The 13,354-nt window shown below is 45.7% G+C and overlaps 1 protein-coding gene across 1 annotated transcript in view; it reads left to right on the top strand.

Annotated features, from left to right (window-relative positions):
- Nucleotides 1-13,354, top strand: part of grb7 (growth factor receptor bound protein 7) — a 108,070-nt gene that overhangs the window by 3,439 nt on the left and 91,277 nt on the right. The window contains exons 2-3 of the mRNA XM_084323328.1: nucleotides 1,020-1,194; nucleotides 2,452-2,569. Of these exons, the coding sequence (XP_084179454.1) occupies nucleotides 1,028-1,194; nucleotides 2,452-2,569 (285 nt within the window). The 5' untranslated portion in view covers nucleotides 1,020-1,027. The remainder of the gene's footprint in view (nucleotides 1-1,019; nucleotides 1,195-2,451; nucleotides 2,570-13,354) is intronic.

Below are 13,354 nucleotides of genomic sequence, written 5' to 3'. Positions count from 1 at the left end.
GCCTGACTACTGTAACTCCCTGTACACAGGGAACAGCCAGTCATCCATGTCCCGCCTGCATCTGGTTCAAAATGCAGCGGCCAGGCTTCTGACTGGTTCCAGAAAGAGGGACCATCTCCCCTGTGTTGGCCTCTCTTCACTGGCTTCCAGTTCATTATAGAATTGATTTCAAGGTCCTGTTGTTCGCTTTCAAAGCCCTGAACCAACTGGCACCCTCCTATATCACTGATCTCTTAAGCCTTTACACTACCTTCAGGTCTCTCAGGTCGTCTGACCTGGGCCTCCTAGCCGTCCCACACTCAAGACTCAAGCTCAGAGGCGACCAGGCTTTTGCAGTTACAGCCTCTACTATGGAATAGCCTTCCCTCTTCCATCCGACTCGCCCCATCTGTCGATTCTTTCAAGTCTCGGCTTAAAACATACTTCTATTCACTAGCGTTTGAATCTTTGGATTTTGTGCTGCTTGTATATAGTGCATAATATGTCAATTCTATGTACTGATCTTTGTATGCCTGCTTTACCGTATTTTAATGTGTTATTAACTTATTATCTATAAGGCCTTGTACAGCACTTTGGTCAACACTGTTGTTTTTAAACATGCTTTATAAAAGTTAACTTGACTTGACTTGAATTATTTCCATGGCCTAGGAAATTTTAATCAATATTTGTGAACTAGAGAGCTACTCTTCCAAAGCCAGGAACCAGAGAAATACGATTCAAATTTGATGTCATCAGGTATAAAGTCTGGAGCTGCTCCATTGACAATGAACGGGAGAGTGATTTTGTGGACCCACAGAACGTTTGTTTGTGTTTTTATACCCAGCTTTATTCTATAGTAGTGTTCTCAGTTCTGAAACAGGACATGTGCCCATATACTCACAACATTCCCCTGGATGCTCTGTGTCATGTATACCATCTTTCCCAATTCATTTTCTATGGAGCAGCTTCAGACTTTAGCACTCTAGTTTCAGGATTTTGATAGCGATATTCACCCAATGCCTCTCTGGCTCCCCCTGTAGGTGACGTAATGGAGGTGGAGGGCCCGTGGACAGAGGTGTTTGACGGCTCCGACACACAGGAGGAGTCCGGAGGTGAGGAGAGCCTGCTGGCGGGCTCCACCCTCACCCTGGCCCCCCTGGTGGCAAACGCTGCTGCCATCCCCCGCTCCCAGCCCCGCCTCATCACCTCCAACAGGTACGCCTGATGTGCAATCCACGCACACACCTCGCACACATGACCACACACACACAACTCACGCACACAACTCACACACACTAACACACACTACCTATAATGGTGGATAAATGTCACATGACTCATGACTCACGTGACACTGTGAGCTATAAATGTATCCTGTTTGTAGCCTGTTTTTTCTTTACCTGAAGAACTTTACACACACGTATGCACGCACAGACACACATACTTATGTTGGTATTACTATACTTGCGATGATCTCGTACATTAATTTCACAAACATGATCTAATAAAAATTCTAACCCTAACAACTCTAACCTGAAAGACCAATTCTAAAATCAGCTTTTCTCTCAAATGTCCTCACAAACCAAGATGTTTTCTCAAAAAGTGGGCTCTCAAAGAGTTGGTCCTCACAAGTACATACACACACAAAGACGCACACATACAAAGACACACACATTCACAAAACCACACACACTAGAGCACACACACCATGACTCACCAGGCTGTGATGATGTGCATGGTGTGTATTGACTCAACAGTCAGCTAGTCACATTCAAGGTGAGGTCATTATGAGTCACGCCATCTGATGTTTTAATTAGTGAGCAGTTTGCTGAATATGAAAGGGTTTCTTATCTAAGACCAGCTAGAAACACACAGACGTTCATTAGGGCTGAGAGTAATGGTATTTGGAGCCTTCAGTGCATAATAAAATATCACTCACAATGTATACTGTACATATGTAGCCAATAGACGGTATACGATACGTATCACTCTATATATTTAGTACTACGTACATCAAACAATAGACAGTAGATTCAGACTATACATACATGTATCACTCACCATACATTTAGTACTATGTACATCAAGCAATAGAGAATGGCATTGTGACATAAGCGTGTGTGTGCTATATAAATGCATCATTTACCATTTGTAATAGTAGTAGTAATAATAGTAGTAGTAATTATGATTTTATTGCCAAATTTCCCTCGGGATTAATAAAGGATTTCTATTCCATTTTTTATTCTAGTAGGAGTAGTAGTAGTAATAGTAGTAGTAGTAATAGTTCTAGTAGTAGTAATATTAGTAGTAGTAATAGTTGTAGTAGTAATAGTTGTAATAGTAGTAGTAGTAGTAATAATAGTAGTAGTAGTAGTAGTTGTTGTAGTAGTAGTATAGTAGTATCAGTAGTATACAGTAAGTAGCATGAGATGAGTCATCCATTCACTTATTTCCATTCATGAACCTTTTCAGGACGAGAAGGGCAGAGTCTCTTTCTTCCTCCATACCCAATCCCTTTCCAGAGCTGTGCAGCCCCCCCCAGTCGCCTGTCCTCATTGGTTCACTCCCACCTCAGTCAAGTGACAAACATGTAAGTAAAAATGTTTGGTAAACTTGCCAATGGGAGAGGGGTTGGATGTATGGATCAGCTTTGTTTTTCAATTAAGTGGCCCTTTAATTAATAGATTTAATTATATTTCAATTCAATTTCTTAGAAGTTATGTCGTTCATACTTGCACAAGTGAAAAACTAAACTTCATCCAACTTACCGGTAGGTCTTAAGACCTTTCTATCCTAGACCATAACCAAATCATACAGTGGGTACTAGGTGTGACGTTAAAAAAAAAGCACCACAGATAACAAGTTGCCTGCTGTGTGCAATTCTTTAAGGCTTGCATTTTTAGGTCAGCAGTCGCCTCAGGTAATGGTGTGCTGTAAAATGGGCTTGGTATGGTGTCAGATTTACTGCATAAGATCATCCAATACCTCAATGTTTCAGATTGTTGTTGTTGTTGTTGTTGTTGTTGTTGTTGTTGTTGTGGTGTGCAGATGAAGAGGACATACCTCACTATGCTGAGGTGAGTTTGTTTTTAAAGCCTCAATGTTTAAAGGGATAGTTCAGATCTTTTGACCCATAGCCCTATTTCTTACTTAACAATGATGATTTTGATTGGTAGAGTCCTTTCTCAGCACAATCCATGCTGTTCAGGATAGCTGGCCACAAACCAATGCAAAGTCAATGTGGTTGAGCTCCTGTCTGTAAAGTGTTCTCCATAGTGCGCACAAAGTAGATTTCAGTGAGCCTCAGTCAGCTTGTACAGACGGGAGCTCGACCCCATCGACTTTGCACTGGTTTGTGGCATAACAGTATGGATTGTGCAGAGAAAGGACTCTAACAATCACCATCATCATTTGTTAGAACTTAGAACTATACATAGAAGTAAGAAACAGGGCTAGGGGTCCAAAGATCACAACTATCTCTTTAATGGACATACACTTTCCAGTGATCCTCATTCTTTGTGGCCATTATTTGCTCTCGGTGCTTAGTGACAGGAATTGTTTTACCTCCCCTGCCAATTTAATGAAAGCCTTCAGCAAACAAACAGGACGAAGCGGATATTGAGTTGAGAGAGAGGTCTTCCTCTGAAAGAATGTTCCGGAGACGTCCCCCACGAGGGCTCCTTCACTCTGGGACACATAGCCATTATCTGTCAGCCTGCTGCCTCTGGCTCTGGCCTCACTTGTCTGTGCCGGGTTGATTGACAGCCGCAGTTTTCAGGTTGGGCAGGTTTGTTTTTCTCTCACCCGGGGGGGGGGGGGGGGGTTCTTCAAGATGGTTGCCGCTGCCAGACAGACGCTGCGTCAGAGAACACCCTGCGCCTGGCTCTCCTGGCTGGCCTTGAAGTCCCATGACGCAACCTGACCAGCTGCCTGTTCCTATTGGGAGGGAGGGAGAAGAGAGGAGGGGAGGGGAGGGCGGATGTAGAGAAACAGTAGAAAGAGAGGAAGATGTGTTTTGATACATTGGCCGGTACCATGGTAAAACTGAACATGATACTTTTTCATAAAGGGCTAACAAACATTATCTGTGCAGTTGGTTAAAAATGGAGGGAGAGGAAAGTGGGTGAGAGGCAGAGATGCGGGAAGAGAGTTTTTTTTTAAACAGGCAGTGTCGAGGAACAGAGGTGCCCATCGTCCTTAGTTCCGCCTGGGATCAAGGAAGGAGTTGACGGGGTGCGGTCGTCGTCAGAGCCTATAAATAACACACGGATGATGCCGTCTGTCTCAGAACTGTGTAATTTACCAGGCAGGAATGTGGACCCAAGAGCAGACAAACAGGCAGGTTGCAGAGGTTTAATGATCCATAGCAGGCAGGCAGGCAGGCAGGCAGGCAGGCAGACGGGGTGGGGAGGGGCACTGGCTACTCCAACAGGTAGCGCACAGGTAAAGATAGAAAGTAGCGGCTAGTTAAGACAGGTAACATTGACTGATGAACAAGCATTGACTAAATGGGGAGCAGGCGTGAATACAAAAGGAGTGATGACTGATTGAAGACAGCTGGTGACACACAGGGAGATTGGACTGCATGTGAGGGAAAGACAAGGACATCTACAGGACCTAGGTAGAAACACGAGAGGGAGAGACACTAGGGAGAGACACTAAGGAGAAGTGGAGACAGGGTTAGTAGAGGAGCTGTACTCGGGTCGAATCCTAGCGTGTCACCATCACAAAATGCAATGATGTTGTCTCCTTTTTTTGTTTTCATAGTATGGTGATGTATGTCTTTATAGGGTTTTGTTTTCTTTTGAGTATGACTATATTGCGTGCATGATTCTAGTTGTAGAGCTGAATATGGAGAAATTATGATGATTTATTTTATATTCCCTTTTCCATGTACTCAAATATGTGGCATGTATATGGAGTATTCAGGGGGGGGGGGGGGCATGGGTTTCCAAGATGTATTAGTACTGTACCAATTTTGCCAGCATTATGAATTTTTTTTTTTTATCCACTTTTTCTCCCATTTTTCTATATTTTCTCCCATCCCAATTTCGTATCATCCAATTCAACCCTCCCCTGTCACGAACGCTGTTTCTTGCCTCCCACAAGCCGGCTGCAATGTGGACTAAGTCATACATAGCACAAGTCCCCTCCGGTACTTGAGGTAACAGCAGTCGCATCTTTTCACCTGCGCAGCTCGATCTCTCAGTGTCGAGGAGTAACGCGTGGGAGGCTCACGCTGCCCCCGACACTTCCTGATTCTACTGCGCAGGCGCACCAACCGACTTGTAGGAGTCGCTTGTTCACAACGTTCGATCCCCACCCTTCAGTTTTCCCTCCCCGTAATACGGCCAATGTGTATTACTGCGGACGACCAGCTAAACTGAAAACAATGTGGAGAGCTGGATTCGAACACGCGAATCCTAGCGTCTCCACACTGGTGGCGAGTGCCTTGCCCACTACACCACCTAGCCGCCCCAGCATTATGAAATTTAAAGCGTCAAAAGAACATTTAAAGTTACTGAAAACTTCAAAATGTTAAATACTTACAATGTGATTTCTGAACATTATTATTGAAGTGGTGGTTAAAGGACCACTCCGCTATGCCTTGTCTCCATTAGCTATGTTCAGCCTGGCTGGAGCTAGCCATGGTCTAGTATGGTATGGTTGGAATTGTGTCTCCATTGCATTTCTTGTAAACTCTCCGGTTGCTAAGCAACCTTTCAAAATTCACATCACCAACTGTGGTACACAAGCTAAACCATTATGATACAACAGTCCCAGCCAGGTGTGGCCAGGTTGTGAAAGGTCGCTGTATCAGCTGGGGTCCAGCCCGGTTTGGCCAGGTTCTAAAGACCATGAAGATGGGCTACAGCACGACTAAACCCTGAAGTGGAGACAAGGCAATAGATAGTCACAACCGTTGGAGATGAGAACCGTGTAGACTCAAAGCACCAACAATCACTGTACGTGGAATAAGCGCGTCATTTAATGGTAGTGTCAGAGTTCAGACTCAACCATTTATCATTTAAAATCAGAATTTCCTACTTACCAATGATCTTGTTGATCGGAGTCCTTTCCATTCCATGCTGTTGCCGCTCCAATCATACTGGACACCCACAGTGCAGCACGCTCCAGTCTGTGCAAGCCCTGAAGTAATAGCTGAAACCTATTTTGGGTGCACTGTGGAGTAGGTTTTGGTGAATTACATGCGTATTCCACCTAGGCCAAATTGTTTATGGAGTCTATGTGGTTCTCAATTCAAACGATCAAATATCTTACTGAGTGGACCTTTACAAACTGTTCAAAACAACAAACTCTCTGGTTGGAGCCTCGATGCTCCACAGGCTGTGGTGGACGGAAGGATGATGTCCAAACCGACCTCCGTCTCCCGCCCTCTACGTGACGAGCTGGCACTGCTAGCTAAGGAGCCTCTTTAGCCACCGGCTCATCCGTCTGAGGGGAGCATTTTAAGCATTCCTTTGTGCCACCTGTGTTTTAACAATGTCTTCAGTCGTAACATTCCACAGCCTCAGCCAGCTGGTCTGCCTCTTGCCCCAATGTCATAACCACACCAGGCCTGTTATTACTGCGTCAGCTCTTCATGTACATCACATTGTTGATATACAGGCTTGTTCTGTAAATAATTCAGTACATACTGACTAACAGTAGTACATCACTGTGTAACAGGGGTGTAACAATATCAGTACGGAATCAAAGGTTTTGAAACATTTACGTTCAATACTGTGTATTGATATTTAAAATTGTATTGATTATTCTCTGTTGCAGAGGACCTGGGGTTTAAGCGGTTGATTTGTACGATATGCCAAACAGACCTCAGTTTAGACACTTAACCCCTAACAGGGTTATTTGCTATTAGCCAGCTATTAGCCTAATGTTTAATGGGGAACAACCAAACTCAGGAATGTGAGTTATACCTTGTCCTAATTTACAAGCATTTCCTCTTCCAGAAAATAGTAATCAGCCTGTTATTGAATCTGTATTTTAAGTATTAATTTAGCTTTCGTTCTGTTTCCTTGTTGAGCTGCCTGGTTGAGCTGCCTGGTTGAGCTGCCTTGTTGCACCTATTAAATATTATACATTTTCAAAAAAATCTATGTTAAGACTAATTTTCATTGTTTAAAACTTTTAAATAAAAGCAGAGTCCCATATATAATACAGACAGTAGATGGTATAGACCACCGCAACTTTTATTGGTGGTGCTGTTAAGCTGGGGAAGGTAAGTGCGGTAAGGCGGACGCTCGCCATGGACGGTCGCAAATCTCTGAGCTCCAGCAAGAACTCCAGCAACAACTATAATCAACACGGAAAACCAACAAGGTTTTTCATACATTTCATCATCTTCCTACTATGGATTACAGATTACTTTAATTCATCAAGAAAGCTAAACCAAACGGATAAAAGAGAAATCGGAAGAGAAAGAGAAAGCGGTAGACACAATGACTTTTACCTCCTCGACGGCTCGGAGCAGAAACATCTGGCCATTGGAACCGCAGCTATCCACGGGTTCCTAACGGCAAATCCGGAGCGGAAGAAAATGCCCCCAGCAGGTAAACTAGATCGAAGGACGATAATCATCCTTTATCTACTCCTTGCGGGAGATATTAAATTAAACCCGGGCCCGACTACACGACTACAACAGAAAGTGATGAATCAGAGGCTCCCACAAATAGTGACGGCTACCGTCGCGATCAACAATAATGACAACAACATCCTTTTCAACGACACCAACATCCTAACACCGGCGTCGGGTGCATACATTCCACCCGACACCGGAGCAGTGATAACTGCCGTCGCGATCAACAACAACAACGACACCAACATCCTAACACCGGCGTCGGGTGCATACATTCCACCCGACACCGGAGCAGTGATGACTGCCGTCGCGATCAACAACGACAACAACATCCTTTTCAACAACAACAACAACAGTGTCAACCCCGGACCCAGCCACGTCAGGACCCCCGTCAGGACGCGAACCCAGACGCGACGACTGGGTCTGGCACTACAGGATGCAACGATGGCTTCGGGTGCCTACTTTCCACCCGACGCCGGAGCAATCAACCCACCCGACGCCGCCGCAGAGGAACACACGGGAGGACGAGACGTCTCCACAGCAGGGAGCCGGCGGGATGTAATCAACACAGCCCCTGGCCCCTGCCCCCTCCCCACGGAATCCCACCACCAGACGGAATCAACACAGACGCCAGCAGATGAACATGACAAAGAATCTCACCCACCCCCCCCTCCCACACACGGACCAAATAATAACAACACAGCCCCACCCCCCTCCTGTCGCGGGACACCCACCTTGATCAAAGGATCCCCCACCCCCCCTCCGGACATCACAGAGCCCCCCCCCCTTCCCACAGAAGAAGAACCCTACCTTTATCTCAAGGATATTGACAACACAGCAAATAAAAACGGACTACATATCTTCCATCTTAATGTAAATAGCCTCAGGCACAAACTGGCAGAAATAAGACAACATTTCATTAGCGGTAAGGTAAACATACTATGTTTCTCAGAAACTAAACTGGACTCATCAGTAACAGACCCGGAAATTGAATTTGAGAACTATTCTTTAGTCCGCAATGACAGGAACAGGCATGGAGGAGGTGTCTGTATGTACATCCATAAAGACACCAAATTTATTAACCGTACAGACCTAGATCATGAGGCTATTGAAACTGTTTTTGTAGAAATTCTATTTGAAAGGGCTAAATCATTTCTAGTCGGCACAATTTACAGACCGCCAGACCAAAATGGCTTTTATGATGTGTTGGATGCGTGCTTAGCTGGAGCTGAGGATACAGAAATGATTCTTATTGGGGATTGGAACACGGATATGCAACAAAAAGATGCACCGTCTTCAAATCTGTTACGACCCTGGCTCAAAGGCCCGCAACCTATGTGCAAACCAACACCAAAACCCCGTGCTCTAACTCAAAATGCTACTATATCAATAAACTACTAGTGTAAACCAAAGGACAAGGACTGGAAGAACGTGACAGCTCTTCCTCTAAGCACTGCATGTGTGTTACCAGGGCTGGTTTTAAAGCTCCCAGCAGGTAACCAATCAGCACTAATTAGCGAATTGGCAGCCCTCACCTGCATGCCCCGTGACACAGGAGTGATCAGGCCTACATGCACAGTGACACAGGAGTGATCAGGCTCCTGGTACATAACACCTCCCCCACCAAACTGGTTGCCCCAGAGGCAACCACCACACAACAACCCATAAAAAAAAACAAAAAACAAAAACAACTGTGACCCATTAGTTGTCAGGGCCACTACCACAACAGCGATAGCGGGTCGGCACCTGTCGAACACGACCACCAACCGTGTTGTATGCTCCCTTTCAACAGGCCCCTCCACCGATACCGACCTGTCAAAAATAGACTGCAAACCAAAATCAATCTGAGAACTAACCTCACTGCGCTCAACAGAACAGAACACAGCAAAACAAAAACCATAGATCACTGATACCACCACCGCGCCCATATCCATCCCACCTGGCACTGGCAGTTCAGGATACTGCAAACCGTGAACATCCAGAGTAGGATGTACCGCCTCAGGTACAGCCCCACCATCCCTGGAACATGGCAGTACGACAGTCACAAAAACGTCTGGAACACCATCTAAAATGGCGTCACCCAAAATAACATTGTCCTGATCAAAATCAAAATGGCTGCCACTCAACAGACCAGGTCGCGAAGGCGGCTCCTGCTCCACAGGACACAGGTAACTAGGTTGACCATCACACCTAGTGCATGGCAGAGAATCAGTGTGGACATGTGGATCAATGTCAGAATCATCAACTGACATACTGGGACCATCCCCGCCCACAAGTGAAACATTAGGGACAATAGAGCTACTGTGGGAAGGCTGGCAGCCTAAGTCAGGCTTAGTAGCCTCTCCAACTAGAACGGTGTCACACGAAACAACAGCACCTCTCATAGCATCCTTCCCACACTCATCCTCCAATTCGTTCGTGGCCTCAGCCACCGTACAGGCTGGGAAGACCTTGAGACACTGCGCTGCCATATTATCCCCAGCCACATGCTTCTCCGGCACGCATGTCAACTCTGGTTTCACCACCGGGCCTAACACAAAGCCACAATCAAGAGAATCATTATGCAGAGGTACATCCACAGTGTGCTTTCCAAAATTCTCAACAGGTACACATTTTAATTCAACAAAGAATGTGTCACTAAGTGTAATGTCCCAAGTCGAAGTATCAGCAACATCACTTTTGTCCTTTGACATTTCCCGTGCCACAGCACACACAGGGAACACTCCTGGATGTTTCTGTGCCAGCTCATTAGGGACCTCAGAAACCACAGGAATGGGAGTTACAACCGGAGTAGCCAACACTTTGTCACCAGCCAAATCATTCCCTAGAATGAAGGACACCCCCTTTATGGGAATGTGAGAACATACCCCCACAACAACATTGCCTGATACTAAGGGAGAATTGAGCGTGACCTCATGCAAAGGTGCATCCACAAATCCACCCCCAAAGCCCCGAACAACGACACCGGAATGCAAAGAAGAGTTTTCTGAAAACGGCAAAACCCCCTTCAGAATGAGGGACTGAAAAGCACCGGTATCTCTCCAAATTGTTATAGCCTGTCTGGACTCTAGTGCATTAGTCAGGGAAACAAATCCATCCATCATAAACCTTGAGGAACCCTCAAGCTCTTTGTCCACACGTTTGATACTTCCCCCATCACCATCTAACGTTAGCATAGGCGTTCTGCATATGGTTTCTACCAGAGCCACGGTTCTGACATTTTTCCGCTCAAGCACCGGGCACCCAGCAACGATATGACCAGGTTCTTTACAGTAGAAACAGATAATCCCTTCTGGGAATGCACCAGCAGAACCACCCCGCCTAGGAGGTGAAGTTAACTGACCAGCAGACACAGGTTTTGGGAAACGCCCCCCCCTGAACAGGACGCCTATCCCCGGACTCAACACGGTAGTCCTCCAAAAACACGGACTTGTGTGTCAACACAAACTCATCAGCGAAGACAGTGGCGTCGCCTATCTTCGATACCTTACGCTCATTTAGATGTGTGGAAACGGTATCAGGATCTTTTAAATTCCTCTAGGAGAATCAACTGCCTAAGCTGCTCTCTTGACTCTGCCTTCTGAGAAGTGCACCACCTGTCAAACAGGTTCTCCTTCTCCCTTCCAAATTCAACATAAGACTGTCCCTCCGACCTGCGATAACCTCTAAAACGCTGACGATAGGCCTCGGGGACCAACTCATAAGCCCTCAATATGGAAGCTTTAACAAGCTCATAATCAGCGCTTTGTTCAAGGGACAAAGCAGTATAGGCTTCTTGTGCCCTACCAACTAAAACACATTGCAGCAGCAGTGTCCAGGCGGTATCAGGCCACTTCAATGTGGTTGCCACCCGTTCAAAAAGGGGAAAATATTTTTCCACGTCTTTCTCAAAAAATGGAGGCACCATCCTAATATTCCTGCCTACATCAAAACTGGAACGTGACTCTGGATGCAGAGCACCCGCCTGCAAGGCAGCATGCTTAAATGCAAGCGCCTTCATTGCACGATCGTGCTCTCTCTCCTCTCTCCTCTCCTCTTGTTGTAGCTGTTTTTCCTTAAGCTCCCGCTCTCTCTCCTCTCTCCTCTCCTCTTGTTGTAGCTGTTTTTCCTTAAACTCACGCTCCTGTTGTAGCTGCTTTTCCCTAAATGCTAACTCCCTAGGCCCCCAATCGATGGCAACACCTTCCGCCACGCCAGAGAGTTGTGGAGACACCTCAGACAAAAGAAGCTCATCCACCGTTGCCACAATCACCTGCTCCTCAATGAGTATAGCCCTCAAAGTCCCCAAGGCAGTCGTTTTTAACCGCTTCTCACTGGCAGTAAGCTCCACATTGTAGTGCACAGCAAGCTTCAGAAGCTGCTCTTTGGAAAACCTTCCCAACATCTCGTCAGAGGGGTTCTCAACAAAATCCTTAATGGTAGCCATCGTTACTGTACCAGTCACCACAAGCTACTCACTTTACCTTACAGTCATGAAGAACCACTAACGAACCACGAAGAACCACTAAAGAACCACTGAAAAACCACTAAAGAACCACTGAAGAACCACGAAGAACCACTGAAGAACCATGAAGAACCACTGAAGAACCACTGAAGAACCACTGAAGAATGCTAATGCCAATAATAACAACCATAAAGGGACGCGGTGGAAATGTGTGCTCTACTGAGCGCACCTTTCTAATTTGCAAAAAATTTAATAAAAAACAACCACCCCGAAATAAATAGACGTGTCATACACGCAGGGTGTTAGGTGCTAACAGGTATGCTAACCAAACACTCAAACCAAACAAAACAAATACAACAAACAAATTCAAACAGGTGGCCCTTCTAACCTGATATGACTACTTATGCTTCTACATCTAAACTGCAGTCACAACCGGCCCACCACATGTCTACCCTAAGAAACACTAAATCAGGCCCTACCACACTACCTGTGTTTTCTGGCCCCCTAATCTACCTACCCTTAAGCTAATGCCCCGTAGACCTAACCATCTTCAACCACACCTGCTACCAGCCAAAGATCATATTTGACCATCCACCCGTCCAGTACATGGTATGGTACCAGACAAGTAGATGGTGCTAATCCCTTCCCTGACTGCCCCAGGAGTATGTGGTGCACAGGAAGCTAACCAACAACCAGAAAATAATGTCCCTATCTACATGTGGTGCCCACTAAACTATATATTTTAACAGCATAAGTAGTCACATCAAATTACAAACAAATAAGGCATACTCATACTCGTTTGATGAAACGGTTCAAGCCCCCACGTTACATAATATGTAACGAACACCACCCAAACCATAACACCATGACACCCCGTATAACACAAAAAAAAAACACCAAACAAATTGCTAGGGGTAAATATCCCGGACGAGCGCCCAACTGTTACGACCCTGGCTCAAAGGCCCGCAACCTATGTGCAAACCAACACCAAAACCCCGTGCTCTAACTCAAAATGCTACTATATCAATAAACTACTAGTGTAAACCAAAGGACAAGGACTGGAAGAACGTGACAGCTCTTCCTCTAAGCACAGACACTGCATGTGTGTTACCAGGGCTGGTTTTAAAGCTCCCAGCAGGTAACCAATCAGCACTAATTAGCTAATTGGCAGCCCTCACCTGCATGCCCCGTGACACAGGAGTGATCAGGCCTACATGCACAGTGACACAGGAGTGATCAGGCTCCTGGTACATAACAAAATCCTACAATAGGTTTTGTGATCTGCACGGCCTCAGCCAGCTAATCACACAACCCACACGTGTATGTGAGTCAAC

The sequence above is a fragment of the Notolepis coatsorum genome (genome assembly GCF_963971535.1).
Source record: "Notolepis coatsorum genome assembly, chromosome: 10".
In the NCBI taxonomy this organism is placed as follows: Eukaryota; Metazoa; Chordata; class Actinopteri; order Aulopiformes; family Paralepididae; genus Notolepis; species Notolepis coatsorum.
Note: the sequence above shows the minus strand (reverse complement) of the source record. Positions and strands in the feature narration are given on the sequence as shown.